Below are 24,413 nucleotides of genomic sequence, written 5' to 3'. Positions count from 1 at the left end.
TCACTGCGCGAATTCAGGCGCGCTCAGAGTACATTTTAACCAGTATCACGCATATTCTCTCCATCATCCGGTTCGCTACCGACTCATTCTTACTCGCCATGAGTTGATCGACCTCTGCCTCGAAACTCTCTTCTATCCCTCAACCTCTCTCCGATCAGTCTCAACATGGCGTCGGCAGCCGTGCGAAATGGCAGTAGCGCTAGCGGCCTCAACGGAGGGGCAGTAGGAATTACACCCGTATCACGCTTTACCGACATCCCGTCCGCGATCGATATTCCTGTGTCTGGTGGACTGGACGCCGATGAAGCGGTCGAGGTCAACCTTGAGGATCACCTCGACGACCCCACGGAGCTCTGCCAACTGTTGGAAAATGAAAAAGCCGCTAAGAATCTATGGATCACAATTGCTTTGGCATACGCGAAACAGGCGCAAATTGATCATGCAATCGAAATCTTGGTCAAGGGCATGGGTTCTCTCTCAAGAAGCGGGCCCAAAGAACGTCTGAGCCTACTAACCTGTGTGGCCTGGTTAAATCTTCTAAAGAGCAGACAAGCTCCACGAGTCTTGCCTGAAAACCAGCAATCGTCCGACACAAAGACCAAAGATCATTACCTGCGCGAAGCCACTGCCTCGATCAATGACGCCCTTCGAATCAACCCTGCCTTTCCTCCACTCTATCTCACTAGAGGCGTTCTCTTCCTCCTCCGAGCCTCCTTGCAAGCATCAACCAAAGCTGGATCAGATGCCGAAAGAGCAGAATCCCTTAAACAGGCTCTCAAGTGTTTCGACGACGCGCTGAGAGCTTCTGAAGGACGCAACATGATGGCGGCAATCGGAAGAGCTAGGACACTCTATCTGCAGAAGCAGTACGGCCCAGCACTGCAAGTGTACCAAGATGTGCTCGCCAAGATGCCCGGGCTCACAGACCCGGACCCGCGGATAGGCATTGGCTGTTGTCTCTGGCAGCTAGGATACCAGGACAGAGCGAAGATGGCTTGGGAGCGATCGCTGGCACTGAGCCCCGACTCAAAGATTGCACATTCTCTGTTGGGTGTGTACTATCTATACGAAAGCTCCAAATACCCGGCCTCCGACCCTCAATTTAATGCTCTCTACAAGAAGGCAATGATTGACCATACGAAAAAGGCTTATACTATCGACAAGAACTACCCGCTTAGCTGTGCAACTTTTGCTAGCTATTTTCTCCTGACTGGCCGCTTCGACACCGTGGAACCTTTAGCACGGAAGGCCATCGAACAGACCGACATCAACGCAATCGCCAGTGACGGTTGGTATCTGTTAGCTCGAAAAGAGCACAACAAAGGCGACTTGTCAAAAGCAAATGACTATTACAATAGATCCGACCAGGCACGAGGCGGTCTAGATCGAGGCTACTTCCCTGCGAAATTCGGTCTCATTCAAATCATGATTCAGACCCAGGACATCCAGAGTGCCAAGTTTCGACTCGAAAATCTCGCTCAGCTCAATCGACATGTAGAAGCCATGACTCTGCTGGGTTGCTTGTATGCCGAAGAAGCATTCTCGCCTCAGAGCACGGCGACCAAAGAAGATAAAGCAACGGCGGCGCGGAAGGCCATACAACTGCTAGAGAATGTTCGAAAAACTTGGAAAGACGAGAAGACCCGGAACAAGCCGGATGAGTCGGTTCTACTCTACCTCGCACGTCTGTATGAGCTCGAAAATCCAATCGAGAGCCTAAAGTGTCTCCAAACAGTCGAACAAATGCAGCTCGAGAAAATTCCAGATGAGGATAAGCCAGATCCAAACGAGGAGGAAGCAACATACATAGCTCTACTGCGCGAAAACCTGCCTCCGCAGCTTCTTAACAACATGGCGTGCTTTCTATACGGACAAGAGTCATACTCCTTGGCTCGAGAGACATTCCAGATTGCGCTCAACGCATGTGTCAGACTTACCGAGAAGCAAGAGGCCGAGAAGAAGGCACTGGAAGAAGAAAAGATCAATGCAGAGGATGTTGACAATAGCGACACTGATGCTCTGGTGACCACGATTTCATACAACCTCGCCAGGACTTTGGAAGCCTTGGGCTTGACAGAGGAGGCTCAGAAGGTGTATGAAGGTCTACTTGCCAGACATTCCGACTACACGGACGCCTCTGCCCGCTTGGCGTTCATAGCCTTGGAAACATCACCGCGAGACGAAGGACCGCGAAAGATCCACGCAGTATATCAAAGTGACTATGGGAACACCGAAGTCAGGGCACTGATGGGCTGGTACCATCATAGCGCCAAGAAAAAGACTACCAACATTGCCGAAGATACTGAGAATCGCCATTACAAGCACACATTGCAGGGCTACGACAAGCATGACCTTTACTCTCTCGTTGGTATGGGCAACATTCATCTTACAATCGCAAGAGACATGCCCCGAAATACAGATCAAGAAAAGGAAAAGCGGAGCAAGATGTACGCCAAAGCATACGAGTTCTTCGACAAAGCGCTGCAACTGGATCCTAAGAATGCTTATGCCGCACAGGGTGTTGCGATCGCTCTTTGTGATGACAAGAAAGCATACTCAGACGCTCTGCAAATATTCACCAAGGTCAAGGACACTCTCCGCGACGTGTCGGTCAACACAAATCTTGGTCACGTGATGACAGAACTTCGGCAGTATCAACGCGGAATTGACAACTACGAGATTGCGCTGAGAAAGGAGGGCAAAACGGAGAACGCCCAATTGTTGGCATGCCTGTCGAGGGCATGGTTGTTGAAAGGCAAGGCTGATAGATCCATCCCTGCTCTGAACACTGCTCTCGATTACATGAAACGCGCGCTGGCTACTCAACCGGACTCTCCTCATTTACAATTTAATGTGGCTTTCATCCAATTCCAAATTGCACAGCATGTGAATCAAGCCAAGGAGACGGATCGGACCCTTGAAGATGTGGATGCCGCTATCGCTGGGCTTGAGCAAGCCATCGATACCTTTGAACAAGTTGCACGTCACAAACAACCACCATATCCCCGAACAGCACTTGAACAGCGAGCCGCTATGGGCAAAAACACCATGAGAAACCAGCTGGAGCGACAACGTGGGAGGCAGGCCGCATATGAAACCGAAAATGCCACGAAATTGAAGGAAGCAAAGGAGAGGCGTCAGGAGGAGCTCCGCAAACGCGAAGAAGCGGCAAGACGACGCAGACAAGAGGAAGAGGAACGCGCGCAGAAGATTGCAGAAGAGCGACGAAAAATTGTCGAGGAGACAGAGAGAATTGCCGAGCAGATTCGAGCCGAGGCAGCAGCAAGAGAAGCTGCCGAGTATACGGACGACGAAGAAACCGGGGAGCGCGTGAGGCGAAAGAAAAAGCCAAAGGCTGGAAGCAAGCGAAAGAAGAGAGATGATGAAGATGGATTCATCGAAGACGACGACGATGGGAAGAGTGAAAGAAGCATATCACGAACCCCAATGAGCGGCACGGACAACGAAGCTCCGGCGGAAATTCCAAAGAAGAAGAGAAGAAAGTTGGAGAGGAAAAGTGCTGCAAGAGAAACGCCACGGCGAAAGAATGACAAATTCAAATCCGCAGCCGTGGTGGTCGACTCAGATTCTGAATTGGAGGACGAAGCTAGCGCTGTCGCGACCCCAGAGGCAGTTCCCGTCGAAACACCGGCATCTGAAGTTCCCGATAAAGACGAAGAAATGGAAGGTCTACGCGATGAGCACGAAGAAGAAGAGGAACAAGTTCGACCAAAACCCCCGCCTAGACAACGCAAACAGCTTCGGACTATTGCCGATGAGGATGAAGAGGATGAGGACGAGGAAGAAGGCTTCAATCTTGGCGCCGGTGGTGATGCGGACGCAGCAAGGAATTCTGACGAGGCCGGTTCTGGGAATAACGATGATGATGGGTAGGCGGCACGGCCTTGGAAGTTCATGTTCTGCCGCCCTTTCTGCACAGTGAGCGGCAAGGCCGACATGGCGATAAGTAAAAGCGTATCTTCGACATCATTGGTTCTCGTATATTTGCCCTAAAGTTTCTCCTGAGCCTGTGCCTAGCTGGTGATATGGTCGGATTCCTGCAATGTAAAACATCACGACAGGTTTACTCTGATAATGAATAATTGTGCAGAGAAAGGAGTATTGAGCTTCCAGGCATGGGAAATGCGGAAGCAGTCAACTTGAATACATGAAGATTTGCCCTCTTAACGGCTAGATCTATGAATTTGGTGATTGTCAGCCTCGACCCGGTCAAGAGTGGGCTGCTCAGCAAGGCTGAAGTACGAGGTAATGACTCGCGCCCAACGAACCACGTTCACGTGGTCCGAGTCATTTGACTGTGCGGTCGCCTACTGCAGGGACATCGACATATCCCGCTGCTGTCGACTCACCTCAACGTGCTCTTAATACGGGTCGCTTGATGACAGACTCATGGCTGCTTCGCAATCAAATCAAGCCCTGGTTAGACGGTCGTCCGCGGACGATGTCGGTCTTATGCCCCCGCCACCTTTCAAGCGCATCAAACGGCCACCCAAGGTTTTAGACGAAGACGAATATACACAAGCATTGTCCGACATCATTGCACGCGACTACTTCCCCGGTCTGCTCGAAAGTCAGGCGCAGCATGAGTACTTGGCTGCACTAGATTCCGGAAATGAGTCCTGGATTGCGGAGGCATCGCAGAAATTGAGACAGGCGGCAGCGCCGGCAGGCGGGAGCAAGAGGAGGTCAACACGGAACACTAGATTCGACAGGACTCCTTCAGCGACGCCTCGTCCGGTTGGAGATACGCCGGTTGGATATACAGGCAGCGAAACACCTGTGACGGTCGCTGGAAGTGAAATTGAGGAAGGAGGGGAGCAGCAAAAACAGTTGGATATGTCGGCACTCTCGCTAGGTTCGTTCCAGGCGAAATACACCTCGGAGGATAACGAATCCTTCAACGATCTCCTAGACAAACAAAATCGAAAGCGGCGCGAAAAACATGCCCATCTGTGGACTCAGGATCAGCGGCTCCCTTCTGCACGACAAATCGCTCACCGCGCCCGAGAAGCCCGACTCCTCAAAGAGCGTGAAGAAGACGAAGCGGCAGGAAGAGCCCTTGTTCCTATGGCCTCGGGCGCGACAGATGCCCGTCTCGCCAGGCCCGACGCTTGGAAGATCAAGCGTCCAGACAACAGCTTCATGTTCCACGCGAGTTCCGTGGACGAAGTTGGGCTACAAACCGTGCAGGAAGTCAAGGAGGAAAACTCCAAAGCTGGTCCGAAACACGTTGTTCACGCAAACACGCGGTTTCCGCCGATGCAATACCTCGAAGAACCTGGCCCAGTCCCCCCTTCGCCCTCGCTAAATACGGAAATTATTGCGCAACGTACCAAACAACGCCGAGAGGGCAGCGATTCAGTGACGACCACCAACTTCCCAGGGAGCGAAACCCCGCGTGTAAACGGCTACGCGTTCGTCGAAGAAGACGAGCCTGAAAACCTGCCCTCCACAATCGAGTCTTCGGCTCCGAGTTACCGCGATCTCTTAGCTGGCCAGGTCGGCGACGGCACGCCCAACCCGTTCAAGATAAGCGAGATTCGCAAACGAGAAGATTTGCATCTGAGGATCCTGGAAAAGCAGGCGAGGAGGAAGAGGGAAAAGGAACGCGAGACGATGAGAACACCTGGTTTTGTGTCGGGGGCTAATGGCAAGACGCCTTCGACGCCGCAGGCTGTCGCCGCCGGAAATATGACCCCCGCAGCACAACGGCTGATGAAGAAGCTGGGTGGCAACACAAGTGTTAGACCTGGCCGTGGGCTTGGAGGTGGGATAGACGGGGCTGAAGGGAAGGAGATGTGGACTCCTGGACGGACCCCCCGGAGGAGGCGCGCTGGGAAATAATTCTGTGCGGCGGCATTGTTCACGCCATACGCCTCTCGGAACGATTCTTGACCACACATGGTGTACTCGGTGCGTCGGTGCATCACGAAGCAAAGCGTCAGGGGACCCGTCTCCGCAGTGCTCTGTACAACCAAATTCTATACTCGGTACTCATACACTGCCACTGCCGTGTCCACGTCGAGCCGAGATCCATCATCCCCAAGGATTCCTTTTTTTGCCGACTGTCCTCGATGTATTAATAAGATCGCCAATATATTATTTTGGGGTACATTGGCACAGAGCCTGACTGACTGGTCCAAGCGCGTATTATTCCTATTTGGCAGCCTTGCGCCGCTCCCGCTCAGGACGGAAATTTGAAATCAGGGGCTTCCCGCCTTGTCGAACCCAACGGTCTACATATGACCGGTTACGTTACTTGGCTCATACAGTAGGGGCTCCGGTTTTCTGCTTTCCCTGTCTTGCCTTACTTTGCTCTTGCCATTGCCGCGCTCGAAGATACGATACGGTATGCCTAACCGCTCGTTTTAGTACCTAGGTAGGTATATGGGATTCAGAGTCATTGTCGGCTTAGACACGGTGGTCCGGAAAGTCAACGCACGATGTCGAGAGCGAAATCCAGACGATTGATAGCACGCCAGTTAGACACAAGCCTGTCGGTGAGCAGAACAGAACAGAACAGATGCTCTTCATAGAAACCTAGCACATGGCTGTCTGCCAAACCGACCCCGGCGATTCGTAACGCCGTATGTTCATTCTAGAACGCTCTTAGAAGAGATTCCTCAGTCCTAAGAAAACCGCCAAAAACACCATGCTATATACACTTGGCCGCAAAACGGTGCTGCTCCCGCTCAAATAATAAGCCGCCCCCAAATAACTGCAACTGATGACCCCTTCCGACTCATTGACTCGTTTGCCATAACTCTCTTCCAGGCCCCTCCCCCGTAATGGACAGGAGAATCCTAAACTCGCCGGGCAACTCTGCACGAGATCATAGCATAAATATTCGCAGGGGAGGACTTCCTTGTACGGTCCCGGTTGGATGGACGTATCAATAAGCGGATTTCGAGAAGAGTTCGTGGCGACGGCATTGAGAAGAGCTTGATTGACGTTGAATCGCGACGGATCAGATGAAATGCTCGAGCCGTTGATGAATGGCTGGGCCAAATTTCGTGGCATGAGGAACGAAGCTGGATTGGAGAAGTCTGCACAGCGAGGGATGGTCACTGCGCAGAGCCATTGTTTGTATGCCCGGGCGCAGTCGTCACAGTTGCGGGCTAGAGAGTATTGAGCGCTTGAAGTCGTATTGCAGGGGATTTGTTGCAAAGAGTAATTGAAGTATTGGTACATTTGAGCCGCGTTAGAATCATACAGTGCGGCTAAATCTGGGAGACCTGTCTCCGGCGAAAATTTGTCGGGGTTAGTAGGAACGGCATAGGCCACTTCAGAGCAGAATGAGAGGTTATACATCAGAGCGCAGTTGTTCTCGGTTTTGGTCTCGAATTCAATGGCAGCCCAGACAGCGCCGCCGCCTCCGACCACGCCGGCACCGGAGTCCGTGGAGTTGCCATCCATGACCAGCATGCCCCAATATTTCGAAGTAGCGTTGAGACCCGTGATGTAGAACTGCTCTTTCGGCTTGCCGCCCAAGCCCCTATTGGTCATTTGGGCGACATTTTGGTTAATGATGTTGTCAATATTCGCTGCCACTTTGGCGTTGTTTTTCAGACCGCAGAAGGATTTTTGGACTCCGAGAATTGTCCGCTCGTTCTGGTTCGAAGCGAAGACACCCCATGGAGGACTTAACTTCATCCATTCCTGATATACAGTCTGATTGGGAAGAGCCTGCGTGGTATCGTTTGTGATCAGGAGTGCTGCATGGTTGTCCCCGTCGACGAAATACAGATTCTTCACTTCTGGGTCCTCGAAGCCATAGAAAGGTGCATCAATTGACGCAGCAATATTATAGTTCCAGATGCCAGAAAACTCCGAAGTGTTGGGCGCAGATATCCCCACATACACGTCGTTATCAGCATTCGCCTCAAATATCGCATACCCTCCATCAACCGTAATGGTTTGTTGATCAGTGTGGCCGGATCCCGGACCCGGTTTCTGGTTTGATTCAGATAAAGAAATGTACATCTGCAATTGCGGAGGCACCGCATTGGTCGTATTTGGCGAAGGTTGCAAACAAGTGTTGAGTGTAATGTAGATCCTGCTCCCTGTCTGCCTTCTTCTGAGTTCGTGTTGTTCCGGCTGTAGCTCTGTTTCCTCCAGCTTTTCGCCTGGCAGACCGACTCCAGGCGTTCCGTGTGGACCATCTATTGCAGCCTTTGGAAACACCCAGTTTTGGGTCTGACCAATCTCGATGTTACTGTTCGCCGGGTCGTTATTAGCCAGCGCAGAGACCCCAACTTCGGCGCGGACAGTTATTCTATGCTCATCAGTCTCTTCATGTGGCTCCTCGTCCGATATAATGTAAAAATTGTGGTCTTCGGAAGGTATCCGAGAGGACTCAGACTCCAGGGCGTAAGCAAAGTGGGGTTTCGTCAAGGATAGGTATAGCAGCAACAGGACGACGGACGCAGAGAGACATGCTGCAAACAAAGGGGCCAGCTTGATAGGCGGCATCATGAAGCCCAGCTTCGACTCGGCGCCCGCGATAAGAGAGGGAGGGGGGTTTAAATAAGCGCTATAGGAGCATTGTGGCTTTGTGCTGAAGAGTTGCGGGTAAAAAGGGCAGCCGAAAGTTGTTGATCAAAAGTGGTGTAACGAAGAGTGGGCAAGATTGAGCGCCGGAGGTGCGTTGGAGTCGCAGACAACGAGGTCTGTCAGATCTCAGCCTCGCGCAGCCTTGCAGCCTTGCAGGCCCCGCTTGTGGGCACTTTTTGTTCCGTTCCGATGCGAGTTATATTGAAACTTCATCCATCATCTTCACCACTTGGCCAAAACAATTCACGGGGTCTCCGCAAGCATTGCGGCCGCTTGCACTGGACGATATTGTCAGACCCTTGCCGCTGTAGGGTCAGGGCATATATGTCTCTCCTACAAAGGAAATAACACCAGCTTTGGCGCTGTCATTGCGCCACTTCGACAAGGTCATCTCAATCTCGCACTCGACAATGGCAGAGACGTGCGAACACAAGCCAACTATCGGCTGCGCTTTGACCGCGGTGCCTGGCTGCTGCGCCTGCGCGGACAAGAGACCGCTGGTAAGCCTCTCCGCAGACTTCTTCCCGTGTTGTTGGTGCGGTGTCGAATGCTGCCCTTCTTAATCTATGCTTTCCGTGCTTACAACAAGTCAGGCAACTGCCTACCCTCTCTACATTGACGGCCAAGGCATGAGACTTCAAGGCAGGCGCTGGCAACGCTACTGCTGGAAGTGTCGCGGTACGTCCAACGACTTATTCTTTTACTTTCTGCTTAGGCTTTGTCATCTTCGTCGTCGGCAACATCAGATTCCAACTATAAGTCGCTCGCTGGTGAACATATCGTTGATTTGCATTATCAGATTATTGGAATTTACACTCACAGTCTACGACGTCTGCGTCTCTCCTTTCCAACCCTCCAACTCCTTATGCTGCAGTCCCGTCGGATCAGACCGCGCTTCCATCCACAGACAACATGGACCATGCGCACACCAACCCATCCCCACTATCCGACTGGCACCAGCAATCCTGGTCGTTTGACGGAATCAATGAATTACAGCACCCTGCTGGTAGTGAATCAATTCCACTTTCCCCGCGTCATCCCTACATCCCTCGTGGTACTGGGCATTCCAGCCACGCCGGAACATCAGATGGGTACCCGAGAAGCGACCCTCTACACCAGAGGTTTCAAGAGAGCCAACAGGCTCAACAGGCCCGACTGGCCCGACGAGCCCAACTAAGAGAGGGTGGACCGCCTCCCGGTTCTCAAAGAATCACAGCACGGCAATCAGGTCCAAACGGTGATTCGAACCCCTCAGCCTCAAGAAGGAGGGAACGAGCCTTTACCAACCCATTCGGCACCCGAGAGGAAATTGAGTCTGAAAATTATCAGAGCCCCATCACGGCAATGTTTGGTCGAGCCTGGAATCGCTATAGACAAGCTGAAGAGGAGAGATCATCCATGGAAGCCGGAGCCACAAACGTGGGCGATACGCCGAGAGAGGCCACTGCCAGTGTTCTGGGCACCGGACCATCCCAGAATGCGGATATCCAACGACAAGTGGATGCCATGATACATCGTAGGCGGTGGCGGGAGGAACAACAGTTGATAGAAACCTTGAGGGACGCATTACAACTACGAGAAACTCTTCGGCGCGAGAGAGATAATCCACATACACACCCACAGATCAATCCTATCGACTCTCAACCGCTACGGCCACGGCCGCTCGACCCGGAAGAGATGGCCGTTAACGGCGCGTGCAGAATATGTTGTGAGCAGAAGATCGATACACTGTTGGAGCCTTGCATGCATGTTGCTATCTGTCACTGGTGCTCGGATTTGTTACTCGAGCAAGTTCGGCGGCATCGTTCCATACTCCAACGCCTAGACGGGGATGAGTCAAGGTGGAAATGTCCGATTTGCCGTCGTGCCGTCGTGCGGGCACGAAGAGTGTATCTGGTTTAGATGTCCGTGCAAAGTCAGGTTGCAGTGGCAACTATTCATTTTTGGCCCCGAGACCACGAAGTCGTACAAAAACATGGTGAGAGCGATGGATATGTTCATTGACGGCTGCCTTGGCGAGACGCTGGCGATTATAATGTTGGAGATTCTTGTGCGTGTCTTGTGAATGCAGACTTGCGGGTTGATTTGGAGCGGATCATGCTGAGCATGTGCGATACGCGCATCTTGTACCGCATATAGATGAGCCCCAAAGAATGTCATTTGTACTGCAGGTCTTCCCGTCATCAACTATCAGCCTCTTCATGGAAGTCTCATTTCGCCGACTGAGGTTCCCGCAGTCGATTGCTGCTTCGCTTCACCGTGTCACATTAAATTGGGCAAGTATCGCTGCCGGCGCAGTTAAGACAGGTGATTGATTTATTGCTTGAACGAAACGCAATCTAGAGAGCGACTCGCTGGCTCAATTGCTCACTCACCCAGGCAGTACGGGACCAGTACGGGACAGCAGCGCCGTGTTTATGCAAAAGAAGATGGGTGAAATCGTGATTAAACGTGGATAGAGCACTGGTCTGAACATGACATGATGGGGGAGGAGACTCGAGGAGTACACGGGTGAGGATTTCCCTAGTCTTCTTACTTTCTTTTTTTCTTTTCTTGAAGTCCTATCTCGTCCGCCAGGATGGTGCGAACGGATGGGCCCACGTCGTCCCTTCTTCTTCTGCCAGTGAGAAATGCAGTTGTTGACCGCGAAACCTTCGAAGACCATGCATGTGGAGGATACTGACGATGAAGGAGGCTTCTGACACGTGGGCATTGGCGTCTAAAAGAATTTCCTCAAGTCTCTATATATCCTCCTTCCGGTTCCGTCCTGTGTGCCTTCCTTCTCTTTTTTTTCCTCATCTTTTCTTGAACCGAAAAAGAAATAACAGCAAGGGAGAAAGAAGAAGGGCGGAAGGGGGAAAAAGGAAAGCAGACCTCGTCGATTCACTCGCCGAGTCCTCCCTCCTCGAGCCATGCAGCTGAGGTCCACGAGGACTGTTCGCTCGTCGCTCAAGAGTGAGTATTCACTTTTGCAGGGATCGAGGCAGATGGATTCCTCCGCGTGCTCTGAGAGAGATTTTCCTCCTCTCCGCCATTAGGAGAGGATAGTCTAGGTGTTCCCCGTCGTATCCTGGCAGCTGAATGTCTAATATTCTTGTTTCTCGCCCCCTCTCCCATCGCGTCTCCGTGTCAAATCGCGGGTTTTCAAGGTCCTCGCCGTTCAGAGAAGGCGGATGTTAGGAGGTTTGAGAAGTCGGTTTCCGAAAATAGGAGACGGGTAGAGAGGCAGAGGGAGGTAACAGCTCTCGTGATGCTCGCGCGCGCTCTCTCGCTCTCTCTCTTTCTTACAGTTAGAAACTTTTCAGCTCGTTCTTAACTTCAATCCACATGATCTGTGAAGACAAATAGAACATCTGAGGAGCGACAAGAAGGAGAGACGGGTGGCGAGCTCGTGCACGGGCACAATTCTTCCTTTGCCTTGCTTGGGAGAAGCTGAGTCAACGCATTTTACAAAGCCTTCTCCCTGGAGAGGAGAGTGCTCGAGCCCGTTCTCGTCGTAATCCGCTCTCTCAGCCTTACCAATTTTTTTTTCCCACACCGGTCGTGCACAGGGCCCCATTCTTTGCGTTGCCTTGGGAACTTTGGTTTTTCTGTTGCACTTCCATCCTGGCTTTCCCAAAAAGCCCATTTCGTGTCGAGACAGAGCTTTCCGATGATGGGTCATGAGGGTGACTTCCAGCCCCGACGATGATAGGGATCAATCCTTGCTCAGACTGGAATCAATGGCAAAAAAAAAAAAGGATGATATCAGGCTGTAAGATCAGGCTGAAGGAGATACTTGGTCATCGGTCGAAGCCAACTCAACTTTACCCTCCATTATAAACACTTGATAGAGCACAAAACTACCTTGCATCTTGGTCCGGATTGGTCTATGATCGGTCTGCGCCCTAATGGAACCGGGCCCGGTCGATTTGAGGGCAGTTGCCTTGCAGATGAGACATGGGAAATGCATACCCAACATCCACTATTGCTTCATCCATATGCATTGGCATGCGCGGGACGGAACATGGCATTTGACATTTCTTGCGTCATGGTCGACCCTTCTGGAGCCACGCAGGCTTCGCGGGCTAGATGTGCCACAGACGAACTCTGCAATACGGTGTGACTGTCATGAGCGTCATGACGTTCCTTGTATCCACTACCGAATGCTCCGCTCTGCAAACGGACGAGGGGACACCTACATTTGAGTGCTCCGAAGGGGGTGCTCCGTCGACAGAAAGGAGTCTCAAGTCCTCTATCACACTAAGATAGCAGTGTCGGGCGCAATCGATAGCGCCGGTATCTTTGCACATACCAACGCGAGGCCGGTTAGTTATGAGAATCGTATCCATGCAGGCCGAGGGGCAATTCGCTCTGAGGCTAAACAGAAAACGCTGCAACATGAGGCTGTCAGAGAAATAGGGCGTTGAAGAAGGTTATTGGACCAGCCCGAGTCCGGGGGGCACTGCAATGCTAGTTTGTCTGAGAAAACATGACGTTGGAGGTTTAAGAACATGAAAGAGGACAGAGAGAGCTCTTTCAACTTTGGCCCTGCAGCCCCTGTCGGTAGCGCCCCCGATCTTTTCGACTAGTCACATGCCCGAAACCGGCGCCCGGTAGAGCCTTATTACGTTACATGAATAGTCTGTAATAATAATAGTCAGATTGCTATGCTTGATTTGGCAGATAGTTGCCTAATCTTCCTTTTTCAGCTCCTCGGTGGAGGAGTCCCGGTCGTAGTCTGTGGCCCAATGCAAGGAAGCCAGCAAGGTTATTCCAGTTTGGCCTTGGTAAATCAACAAAATGCACGCGCGCGCTATAGGTCTGACCACGGCAGGTTTTCAATCAGTCTTTGGGTCTTAGAATCCGAGTTTCAGTCATCCCGCATTTGTTCAGGATGATCGCAAAGACTCCGGGCTGGATGACCAAGGCAACCACCTCGTCAGGCAGCTGAGTGCTTGCCGGATGACTTCTTTGGTGGCCCCACGAGAGAGATCTGAGCCGCATAGAGACGACCGGTGTGGCTGAGCTCTCTCGAGGGAGATGGACTTGCCCATGAAAACACACCAAGAACATGGTTCAGCACAATTGCCCTGCCAAGATAGGACGTCGACACCTGCGATATGTTCTATCAACCTGGGAGATGCAGGTGCACTGTCGGCAACGTGAGTGTGTGCCTGGAGATCACACAAGAGTGACCCCAACGAGATTGACGATCATAGCGAAAGCTTGTTGTTGTGTTCCAAATTGGACTTAGTCGGCCACCGACGGCTGGTGCATTGCCCAACTCGGTCAAGGGGAGGACATGCGCATCAAAAAGGTTACGTTTCAGCCGCATACAAGTATACTCGGATTGAGGACCTCCCGCATTCCGTCGGGAAAAAGCAAATATGCATTCTCGACATGTAACGTTGATGCATATAAGCCTTGGCTCAAATTGGAAAGAAAAAGGAGAGCATCAAGCCTGGAATGCGGTAGCTGAGATTTGGACATGGCATCCTCGCTTACATTCGTATTTGGAAAGCCTCGAGTCATTTCCCGGACAATCAGATGCCTTCTGTGTAAGATGAATGAGGAGACCAAGGCAGGATCGTGTACCTGCCACACCAAAGGATCAGTCCAGCCACAGCCATGACGAGTCTGGCCATGGAGCTACGGCAAAGACTTTCGAGTGGAGTGGATTGATGCAATCTTGGGTAAAGTTCACCGGTTTGTAGAGTTTCCCAACCACTACCCTGTAACTTCCTGGCGCCCGCCGATATTGCTCGTCGCCTATACTTGTACTTGTAACAACCACTTTATTTTTCTTTTGGTCCGATAACATGATTTCCTTCTCATAGAGCGTCGCCGTGGTGGAACCGACTCATGGGGCAACCTTCCATTTGGGGTCCTTGAATGATGATATCGGAAGCGGAAGTGGCGAAGACGAGGCTTAATTGTTGTTCTTCATCGGAACCGGTCTGACTCGGAGCCTGTTGCTCCTGTCATATTCGTCGCGGGAGCAGGGAAAGGGAGGAGTCGGATCCGGATGCGGAAAGGTTTGCGTGCTCAATATTTAAAATGTCTGATTGTTGCATCAGTGGTGTGCGAGGAACTCGCAAGGGAATGTCTTTGTAGGAAACCATGCGATCTGTGGTGTGAAGTGTTGCCTGTGCAGTTGCCTAGTTAATGTGGTAGTGGCGGAAGGATCGTTCGCTTCTGCAAGAAACTGCAGCGACCCATATTCAAACGAACCAATGACACAAGAACATCATTTTTCTTGGCCACTGATGCACATGGACCAAATAACTGAGCTTTGGAACAGCTCTCCGGTTTGGAGGAGCAGGGTCCGGGAGGGCCGGAGGCAGAAGGGACAGGGAAGAAAAGCAGGAAGTTGCAGGCATCTGTCATACTGCGATGATTTTGCGGATGACAGAGAGCAGATTTCTCAGCAAGTGACGGCTGAGAGGGCACAATGACCGCTTCAACTTCTGGCAGTGTGTCACCCGACGGCCATCATTGCTTGGGAAAGTCGACAGACGTGTCATTGTTGCATCTTCTCGGCTCTCCATGGGGCGCAGTTGCAGGCCGGAACCGGGTGAGCTGGGAACCAGATGAGCTTGCTCAGCAAGTCAAAGTTGATGTGTACACATTGCCAACTCTTGAAGATGCTCTTGACATGCAGAGAGTGCCCGCATTATCACTTCAACCCGAGTTCCTCGCTCTTGCATGTAAGCACAATCTTGTGGGCCTCGAGTGAGGTGTGGTTTTCCTGCGGCGGATGGTAACGACAAGGGACATGGGCACTGTCCAACAGACGCTCTTCGCTGTCGGGCGTAGGAGCAGAGGCGAAAGGAAGAACTGAGACTTCAATCGTCAGTGGTTCGAGCGACGTTCAGCACCGAAAAGGGGAGCGGCGCTGTCTACACCAGTGCTTCATTGAGCAGTGTAACACTCTTGAGGAGGACTTTCCTGTATTGCATGCTGGATCATTGGGATCAACAGCTGGAAGGGCTCGAGGAGAGGATCAAGGAGGCCTGTAAATCAAACAGAACCGGAGCCTATCGTCAATGTGAACACGGTCGAGAGTGAGGCAGGATTTCTCTTTCCTCATCAGCAGGACTGTTTATCACAGGGCAAGTTCACGCCTGTGACCGTTGACGCCTTGTATGTTAGTGAGAAGATCAACCACCCAACTGCCGCTTCACCAGCTTCACGGTTAGAGACGGATAGAGGGGGCAGTTCAGTATTTATTGGCCGTGAAGTACGATGAAGCTGGAAGAATGTTGGGCACGAGCATGCGAAGCCAACTCAAAGCGAGGTCAACACGCGGCCCTGCAGCCACTTTCAATAGTCTCCTACATGAAACGCCCCGGCAAGAGCAGCCAGCACATCTTGAATTCCACCCTGTATGCACAAAGTACTCGTACTCTGTAGTGGCCGTCAGGCTGCGATCGAGCTCGGCGCCCGGTCGCAGCTGTTCAGACCCGAGCATCGGAGGGACAGTGGTTCGCAAATTGCAAAAGCGAGGCAGCGACAGCAGCAGCAGAGACAAGCAGAGCCTCAACGACAGGAGCGGGGCCGAGCTCTCCATACCTGAGTGCCTCAGGCACGGAGTATAGTATCTCGTCCTTTCTCTCTGACCCTCATTTCACTCTCAGCCTTAGCGGCAGCGCGGGGGAAGCGAAGGAGCTCCAGCGGGTGATGGGCAAAAGGACAGATGGACTGATTGATGAGTCATAGTATACGCCCTAGCAAATCACGAGGGAACGAAAGGTATAAGAATGACTGGACGCTCCCTTCACCTCTGGTTACAATTTCATTTCACCTGGCGAGTTTGCTCTGGTCTGTCATGAGTAACAAGTAGGGCAAGTGGCAAATATTGGGAGGGGTCGAGGCAGCCTTTGGGGGCCAAGACCCGTGACGAAGCTTGGCTGCGTGTTGGTGACGGCCATTGGATGATATTTGACCTGCTGTGGATCGTCCGCAGAGCCGCGGGGTTGCCTTTTCTCTTGGCCCGGGTGGGGGTGCGTGGTTCGCACCTGGTCCGCACCAACGTCCCTTGCACCTGTCTAGTCAAAAGTCCTTGCATTAGTGTCACCTGCCCGTTCGATTTGCCATCATCTCGGCGTTCAGGATCCAATCTACCAAGACCAGACGAGGGTCTTATGAGCCGCCGTACGGGCAGGGCCAAAAATTCCCTTTAAAAGAAATATCCTCACAGCCGGAGCCATGTAGGAGCTCTGTGAGGTTCTTCATCTTATATGGACTGTGTTCGGCTACCAGTAACACCCAGAACAGGGTCGGTCAATTCTCTCAGATTTCGTCTCTGGAAGCCCGTTCCGCGCGTTCTGGCATCGTGATCCTCTTTGCAAGCACCTGACTCTATTTCCCTGTTTTTGAACCCAAGCCTTTAGGGTAAGTTGGGACCGTTTTCCAGCCAAAACCAGCAAAAAGCCCCAAAAGCACCAAAGTTCCAAAAAACCACATCCTTTGCAAAAGCCGAGAAAACCCCGAGCCAATTTGTGCCACTTTGTGCCTGCCACCAGGGACTGACGCCAAAGGGCCCTTTTGAAAACTCCAGGACTTTGATGCCATGGCTTATTACTCCGGAGACTCCAAACGAATCCCACACTTGAAATCCAGCCCCGGTGGCGGAGCGGCCCATACTGGAGCTTCGGCTGATTCCCAGGTTCGGAAACATTATCAGCAGCCCAGGTACGGAGGACCTCTCCCTCTCCATGTCCCATTCCTTGTTCTGAATCTTTCGTGGCCATAGGACCAGCAGGAGTCATCAACCCGATTCGTCGCCGCCAATAATCAAAAAGGAGCCTAGCGAGTCTTTGCAGCAGTTGAGCATTGCAGATCCTCCCAGACCCACGAAGCGGCCTGCGGTGGAACCAGAATACCGTCCTAGCAAGATACGGCCTGGTTCGGCCTCGCCAGGTTACTCCCGGACCCGCTACGACCACGAAAGCACGCATATCCAGTCCCCACCTCCGGATTCAAGTAGAGCGCCGTCACCTTCAGCTGGCGTAGAGGGCTACCAATCGGCGCAGCAGACGCCCGTCTCGTCCCCGCGGCCACATAACCCCGGTGCTCTGGTCCACTGCTCTGGGGCGGAAAGGAAGATACATAGGAACCCTCGGCCCACTTCATCTCACTCGTACCAAGACCCAGATGATCCCTGTGCCTACACGGACACAACAAAGCCACTACACCAGCCCGAGACACGGCCGATATCCTTGGAACAACTGGTCAACGAGGTCAAGGGCATCTACGCAGGACTTGTTATGGTAGAGAAGAAATGTGTGGAGATATGTGCCCAGCAAGCTCAAACTACAAACAAGCTCTCCAACGAGCAATGGCAGGCCTTGATAGCCTTGCACCGCACACTCCTCCACGAGCATCATGACTTCTTCTTGGCCTCTCAACACCCGACGGCGTCGCCGGCGTTGCGGCGTCTGCCCACCAAATATGCAATGCCTGCGCGCATGTGGAGACATGGAATCCATTCTTTCCTGGAACTGCTCCGCCATCGTCTCCCGTATTCTCTGGAGCACATGCTGAGCTTTGTATACCTCGCCTACCAAATGATGGGGCTTCTCATGGAATCGGTCCCCGCCTTCCACGAGACCTGGATAGAATGTTTAGGCGATCTTGCCCGCTATCGCATGGCTATCGAAGAGGCTGACATGCGAGATCGAGAAACCTGGTCCAACGTCGCTCGCATGTGGTACCACAAAGCCGCCGACCGCTCGCCCGACACTGGCAGAATCCAGCATCACCTCGCAGTATTGGCCAGGCCTCATATTGTTTGCCAGTTGTTTTACTATTCCAAGGCTCTAATCAGTATCAACCCCTTTCCCAATGCCAGGGACTCGATCATGCTTCTGTTTAGTCCGCTTTTGGAGGGAAAACCCAAAGTGGAATCCAGCACCTCGAAATATTCTAAGCTCGAGAGTTCTCTGGTTACCGCGGCCGGACTTCTGTTCACAAAGGGTTCCATCGACGAGTATTGCTCTCAAATTAATCGTTTTACTTTGGAATTAGACAGCCACATCACAAGATCTGGTGTCAATTGGAAAGTCCAGGGACCAGAGGTAGCCTCAGCCCTGATTGCATGTCTTTTTGACTTTGGCTCGGAGGAGAATTTCCTCTGGAAGGCCTTCCGTGCTCACCATGAAAAACTTACGGGTTCCCAGTTAGAGCAGCAGCAGCAGCAGCAGCAGCAGGAGTGGAGTACCATAACCGCCCCGGATCCCGTGGCCAAGGAGCGCATTCACCGCGAATTCTGGGAAGAAAGTGGACCTATTGTTGCAAGCAACTTCCGTCAGGCCTCCCCACCACCCGAATTTCGACTTGATGACAAATTTGCGTCGGCAGATGAAGTTACGTCTTATGTTCTTCCCGTTTGGTCACAGGCAATGTCCATAGTTGCTGGCAAGCTTGGAGATCGCAACATTGTCCCTTTCCTACATCTTACGTTAGCATTCCTTTGGTCGTTGTCATACGTTCCAGGTGCCCTGATCTATGTCGAAAATTTCGTTCCATGGGAGTTATTGGTCGTTGCTTTGAACAGCTTGAGCAGATCCGGAGTGTTTGATGCGCACGTCGAGTCAAAGGAGTTCCCTCAACAGCAATCGGGCACGGGAAGACAGCTGCCTGAAGACTTTCCCATCCGTGGCCTAGTTTGGGCGCCATATTATTTCCCGTCAGATTTCTTTGAGGGACAAGTGGTCGACGAAGATGAACGCTCATTGGAACTGCCAAGTCATGCAGCACCGCGGGCTGAACGATGTCTCTGGCTGGGAGTAAGACTTGCATCGGTGAGTCTTGGGACTATCGGCCGATCCTATCTGCCGCTGACGTTTTCCAGTTGAAGCGCTACATGACATATGACCTCTCGACAAAGCAATTTGGCTGCACCGACTATGCTTTGTCGCTTGCGGACAATGCCTCCATGTATACGTTGCACGTTCAAACCCCCACCGCCGGTGAACGTGACCTGCAAATGACCGACGTCTGAACCCGAGGAGATCAGGAAGCCGTTAGCGGCGACTCTGGCAGATCTCCGCTGCGGATTCAGGCGATCCTTCCAGACGAAGCATTTTGCTTTCCTTACCCGACAATCGACAAGATCAACAACTCCTAGATGGACCCAGTCAGGGGGCCACAATCTGGGGCGTGGAAGTTAGGGAATGCTATGCGTGGATGTCTGAGGTCGGGCGAATGTGGGAATGTATACGACATTTTAAGTCGGTCTCAATGGTTTCAACCAGCCACCAGCAATCAATGAGTGGTATCTGGAGCCATGCGTAGATGCAAATGATCATGCATCGAATCAAGACCGTTGAAGAACGGCAAGTAGGAACGTAGGCGGGACGGGCCGAATTGGACGATAAATTTCGTCTTCTGGCTCGATATAATAGGGGAACTCTGGAGCTAGTCATCTCGGGCTTTCCTCGAAGTCAAAGGAGAAGCCTTGAGCGCTGGTTTAAGATGCCCGACACGGAAAACCAGAGGGGAAACAATAAAATAGAAGATAAACAACGTAACTCACTGAGGGGGAGCAAAACACAAGTCGACATTGATACCTACGGGGAGGGGGGGAGCACGATAACGGAGCAGAGAAAAAGGGGGAGATCTCACACAAACGTAACGACGGATTCGACATTCTTCTTCATTTCGAAACAACCAGTACGTTTTTTTTAATATACACATTTTACCACCAGACGAGTCTCTCACGTACCTACGTTGTGCTCATTGACGGTTGTCCGTCGTAGATAGATCACGACGAGGTCAAGACAAGAGCCTTACACACTTGAGGTTCACTACGTGTAGGAGACCAAGGTGTGGGATGTCCACCCAGCCGCTGTGTGCGACCGGTGTGCGCAACCATACCAAAGTCCGGCGGATTAGATGCCTTTGACCTCGTTGACGAGTTGGTGCAGGCCAAAGGTGGATTCCACGACTTCCAAATATTCCATAGCTGGGTAAAATACTGGGTATAGATATAGTTCTTCTGCCCCCGTCCCCGCGTGGCCCCTGCCTTCTGTATTAGTCTCAGTGTTGCTGACGGAGAACGCTGCTCGCATCTCGTAACCGCTTCGCCTCGCCTCGGATTCAGGACAACTAGATATAAAATACTAACACTACCTAGTTTCTGGTACTAGTATAGTTTCCGCTTGACACTGTTACATACAAGTATATACTAAGACCGTCAGGGAAGGAATGGAGTAGGAAAATGACACAGTGAACAAGCGGAGGAACTTCTACATGATGTTGCATGACCCTTCTCACGAATTCCTGTTCAACGAGCGTCACAGCTCTGCGCACCGTTCAGCGTGGCGACTTCCTCTGCAATATGCCGCTCACAAGCCTTATATGATATGCCGACTCGGGTGTGGAAGAATGGTGTCGAGTCTTACTTTACCCTGTTTCGTAAAACTGTATCCCCTTGGTCGAAGCAATCGTCTTGATGACGGCATCAGGCGACTCTGTTGCCGTGATAGTGCCCATGAACTTGTCAAGCTCGAGTTCCATCCCGGAAGCTTGGAGCCTGCTAGCGACCTTGTCCTTATCGATCGGGGGGTCGTCAACATGGTGCGGCTGGGGACGACCCTTGGCTGAGTCTGAAGCTGCGCAAGAGCTGGAACGTGCTTCCGGCTTTGCTCCGGACATCCTTCTTTCCATGCTGATGTCGATGGCTTCCCTGCTTCTAAGATACACAGACAGCATTGGGTCCTCTGGGACGGTAAGCAAAGTGAACGCCGTCAATGGGATCCGCCGGCAGCTGCGTCGTATCAAGCGTCAGCATTGAAACCATTTCTTCACCGCAAAAGCCAAAGGACGCACTCTTCTCGTTTCACTGGTGCCATGACCGACTGCCCAAGGTGGGTAGGTATCTTCGCGATACAGAACCTGATATCTCGCGGGACGCGGGTTGGGATTGCGTCCATATCAAAGACCAGATATCGACAGTCCGCGTGCCCAAGAACTCCAAGCCGATGGCAAACTGATGGCTCAAACAATGGGGACAAAACTTGCTCGTCTGGTGTAAAACAACGCAATATCATATAAAGAAGGGAGTCGAGGGAGGAAAACGAGATGAGTGTGGGAGGGGGGAAGCAGGATGACCCCGAACAGAACTGACCAGGCAAGCACTATGTCTGGCGTTGGCCAATGAGACAGTGCCAAATGGAGCTAAGGCGCGTCCAGCCTATCAATGGGCAGCAGGCTGCACTAAGCCCCCAAGATCCCCAAGATTCCTGCGTCCTGATTCGAAGGGTGAGACATGGGGCTAACCTTTTCGAGTGACTTGCGCCGCGTGCTGAGATATTTTTCCCGTTCTCTAATCTGCCGACTGCATCCTTGGGCAATGTTCAAGTCAGACTTGGTTGTTGTATCATCATCCCTTTGTGACGGGACGACCATATCCCACGCCTGGCTGCACAAGAGGAGGACGCTGGATTGTGGATCCGTGGTCTGCGAGTGCCTCACTCCGAAGCCTGCCAGCTGGTAGTCCGACTACGCGAGGGTGGGGCTCTGCCGACAAGCATAATGCCAGAAGGATAAAGGAGGAGGAGCTGTCCGGGCAAGGAAACCTGCAGGCACATGCTCTGCCGGATACTCGATCTAATTTCTTGGAGAGTATCTGCTTTGCTCTGTCGACAAAAGTGGTTTAAATTTAAGCTGTTCTTTTCTTCCAGCAAGCGAATGCTGCTCGCCATTCCTGGTCGTGCATGGTGGGTGACTTAGATGTGCTCGGTTCGTCGGAGAGAGTCTAGATGACTTCCATGGCAGAATGGAATTGGCCGCTCTGTGCGATTGAATGTAAGAATTTGATAGTTTTGGTACGTACCGACGATTGAATCTTCTTGTTTACCAGTGTCTGCAAACGAAGGTCGGGGAGGTCGAAGATCTGTCTTATGAAGAAAGCGACGGAGTCGTCAATCGAACCGAAGTTCCATTGCCCATGTTGGACACTAGCAGGTCATCCATCGTTGCGGAGAGGCGTCCATGATGCGGCGTGGGGACATCTTCGTGACAGACAATAGAGAACGCCCTGTCGGTCGCCGAGAAAAACCCTCCTATCGTGTAGTTTGCAAAGCTTCATGAAATCGAAGTTAGTCTGAACGGCACACAACGTGCGTGTTTTGCGGCCCCCAGTTTGATGCATCCAGCGCTGCTATCACGTGCGTAATGGTCCCAGATGCGCCAGCACCACCAATTGTGACTCCAAATCTGAGATTGATCCAGTCCTGCTATTAGGGATCTCAATGTCCGCAGGTTTTCTCCAGCTTGTTTTTTGTGAAGAAATGTTCGGGCCTGCAAAGGCCAAATATGGTGCCAGCAAGGTCTGTAATGACTGCAATCCTGAAGCCAGCTGCCTCAGATGGATATGGTGAGGTAGGGCAACAGAATGAGCGGCTCTTCCATTTCGACCTGTGGTCAATGTTGTCACGGAAGGATTAAGAGTGAAGTTATAGAACAGAGGTTGAACTGACGTTGAGAGAGAAGTTGGCGTCAATGAAGCTAGTGCAGGAGCTAATGCTAGTACGTCCTAACACGGCACTAGTCTGAGCGCCACATACACACTGCCACAGCACGTGGCTGGTGAGCGCTCGGCGCGCCCCGAGACCAGCCGAACCTTGAAAAATGGTACTTTTGCACCTGCTCTCTTGGGAAGGCGGAAAAACTATTGTTCCGTGAGTCTAGATGCCATTTTCAGCTCGTCCAAGCGCGCATATCTTGTTACTTCAGCTCGCCACCCCCCTTGGATTTCTCCTCCTTTTTCCTCGTACCTACTGACAGATTTGACTCTCTATCAACAAGAGCTGATGCTGCTCCCGCCACGTATAGACGGTCGCCGACCCTCACAACCTGGAATACTAAAAGTCTCCAGGGCTTTGTCCGCTCTGTTGGACATGAGGCTACAGCCGCACATCGCTGCACAGCCTTACCACGAGAACTACTGTTGGTCCTTGCTGGTCAGCTTATTGCTACGTTGTTACAGCTTTGTGCAAGGGTCAGGACTATGAGGAACAGCATCAGCATGTCAATCACTCAGCATTTCTTTTGTGAAGGTCTTCATTGGTCGTGGAGAATGCTCAGCCCCGATCGGCACTCCTATCAAAAATGCCAACCTCAAAGGCCCGGACACAAGCATGATTGCCGGCTCTTTACCCAGTAATCCAGTAAAATTCAAAGATGTTTCCAGGATCCTGACGGGGATAAGGGCGCTGGAGGGTGTCGAACCTTCTCGAACGATAGAAACCCTCGCCACCACCAATTTTGATTCCTGAGCAAATGAACTGGCGAAGGGGTTGGTGGAGGAGTCCAAGTGTCGTGGGTAACTTCCCAAGTCACTATGTCCTGCTAAGTGGTGCTAGCAGTACTTCAAATCAAGACCACGTGTACAGTTCTTGCTTTTGCCAACACGTCATGGACACTGCTTCCTTCTGTTTGCACCCTAGCATAGCCACGATGGCGAATGAGGGGATTAAAGGGAGCCTACCACACTTGGAGCCTGCGCTGCCGGAATCTTCACCTCCATCATGGCTGCTCCTGGGGCGAATGGTCTCCAGAGACGGCAAAAACTCTTGTCGGAGCCTTTTCTGATCAAAGCTAACCTTGGAACTTCTGTCCTTTTGGGACGGGGTATGACGGCCAAAGCCGGTTCAGATCACGTCAAGAAGCAACTGCGAATCTGCTCTGTCAGCTCTAGTGGCCTCTGCGCGAGCCACATAAGCGTCACCAGAGATCCACCGCCACGCTGATGGAGCGGTCACTGAAACCTTGGTCAGAGGCACTCCGTTCCATGGTACACTCCACTGAAAGGACTCTCCAAGTCGATAGACCCTCATTGGCGCCTTCCA

The 24,413-nt window shown here is 52.1% G+C and overlaps 6 protein-coding genes across 6 annotated transcripts; 4 read left to right on the top strand and 2 right to left on the bottom strand.

Moving 5' to 3' along the window:
* Positions 1–165: 165 nt before the first annotated feature.
* On the top strand, positions 166–3,894 carry A1O5_04896 (uncharacterized protein; the record flags this gene model as incomplete). The annotated part of the gene is made up of 1 exon (XM_007745500.1): positions 166–3,894. The coding sequence occupies one exon, from the start codon at positions 166–168 to the stop codon at positions 3,892–3,894; it is 3,729 nt and encodes a 1,242-aa protein (XP_007743690.1).
* A 516-nt stretch (positions 3,895–4,410) lies between these two features.
* On the top strand, positions 4,411–5,865 carry A1O5_04895 (uncharacterized protein; the record flags this gene model as incomplete). Its single annotated transcript, XM_007745499.1, has 1 exon — positions 4,411–5,865. The coding sequence occupies one exon, from the start codon at positions 4,411–4,413 to the stop codon at positions 5,863–5,865; it is 1,455 nt and encodes a 484-aa protein (XP_007743689.1).
* Positions 5,866–6,630: 765 nt separating this feature from the next.
* A1O5_04894 (uncharacterized protein) lies at positions 6,631–8,493 on the bottom strand (the record flags this gene model as incomplete). Its single annotated transcript, XM_007745498.1, has 1 exon — positions 6,631–8,493. The coding sequence occupies one exon, from the start codon at positions 8,491–8,493 to the stop codon at positions 6,631–6,633; it is 1,863 nt and encodes a 620-aa protein (XP_007743688.1).
* Positions 8,494–8,984: 491 nt separating this feature from the next.
* Positions 8,985–10,476, top strand: A1O5_04893 (uncharacterized protein; the record flags this gene model as incomplete). The annotated part of the gene is made up of 3 exons (XM_007745497.1): positions 8,985–9,074; positions 9,168–9,252; positions 9,374–10,476. 3 exons carry the CDS (start codon positions 8,985–8,987, stop codon positions 10,474–10,476), a joined length of 1,278 nt encoding a protein of 425 aa, XP_007743687.1.
* A 6,652-nt stretch (positions 10,477–17,128) lies between these two features.
* On the top strand, positions 17,129–19,561 carry A1O5_04892 (uncharacterized protein; the record flags this gene model as incomplete). Its single annotated transcript, XM_007745496.1, has 3 exons — positions 17,129–17,250; positions 17,312–19,361; positions 19,412–19,561. 3 exons carry the CDS (start codon positions 17,129–17,131, stop codon positions 19,559–19,561), a joined length of 2,322 nt encoding a protein of 773 aa, XP_007743686.1.
* Positions 19,562–20,964: 1,403 nt separating this feature from the next.
* On the bottom strand, positions 20,965–21,216 carry A1O5_04891 (uncharacterized protein; the record flags this gene model as incomplete). Its single annotated transcript, XM_007745495.1, has 1 exon — positions 20,965–21,216. One exon carries the CDS (start codon positions 21,214–21,216, stop codon positions 20,965–20,967), a length of 252 nt encoding a protein of 83 aa, XP_007743685.1.
* Positions 21,217–24,413: the final 3,197 nt, after the last annotated feature.

The sequence above is a fragment of the Cladophialophora psammophila genome, assembly GCF_000585535.1.
Source record: "Cladophialophora psammophila CBS 110553 chromosome Unknown aczJe-supercont1.6, whole genome shotgun sequence".
Lineage (NCBI taxonomy): Eukaryota > Fungi > Ascomycota > Eurotiomycetes > Chaetothyriales > Herpotrichiellaceae > Cladophialophora > Cladophialophora psammophila.
Note: the sequence above shows the minus strand (reverse complement) of the source record. Positions and strands in the feature narration are given on the sequence as shown.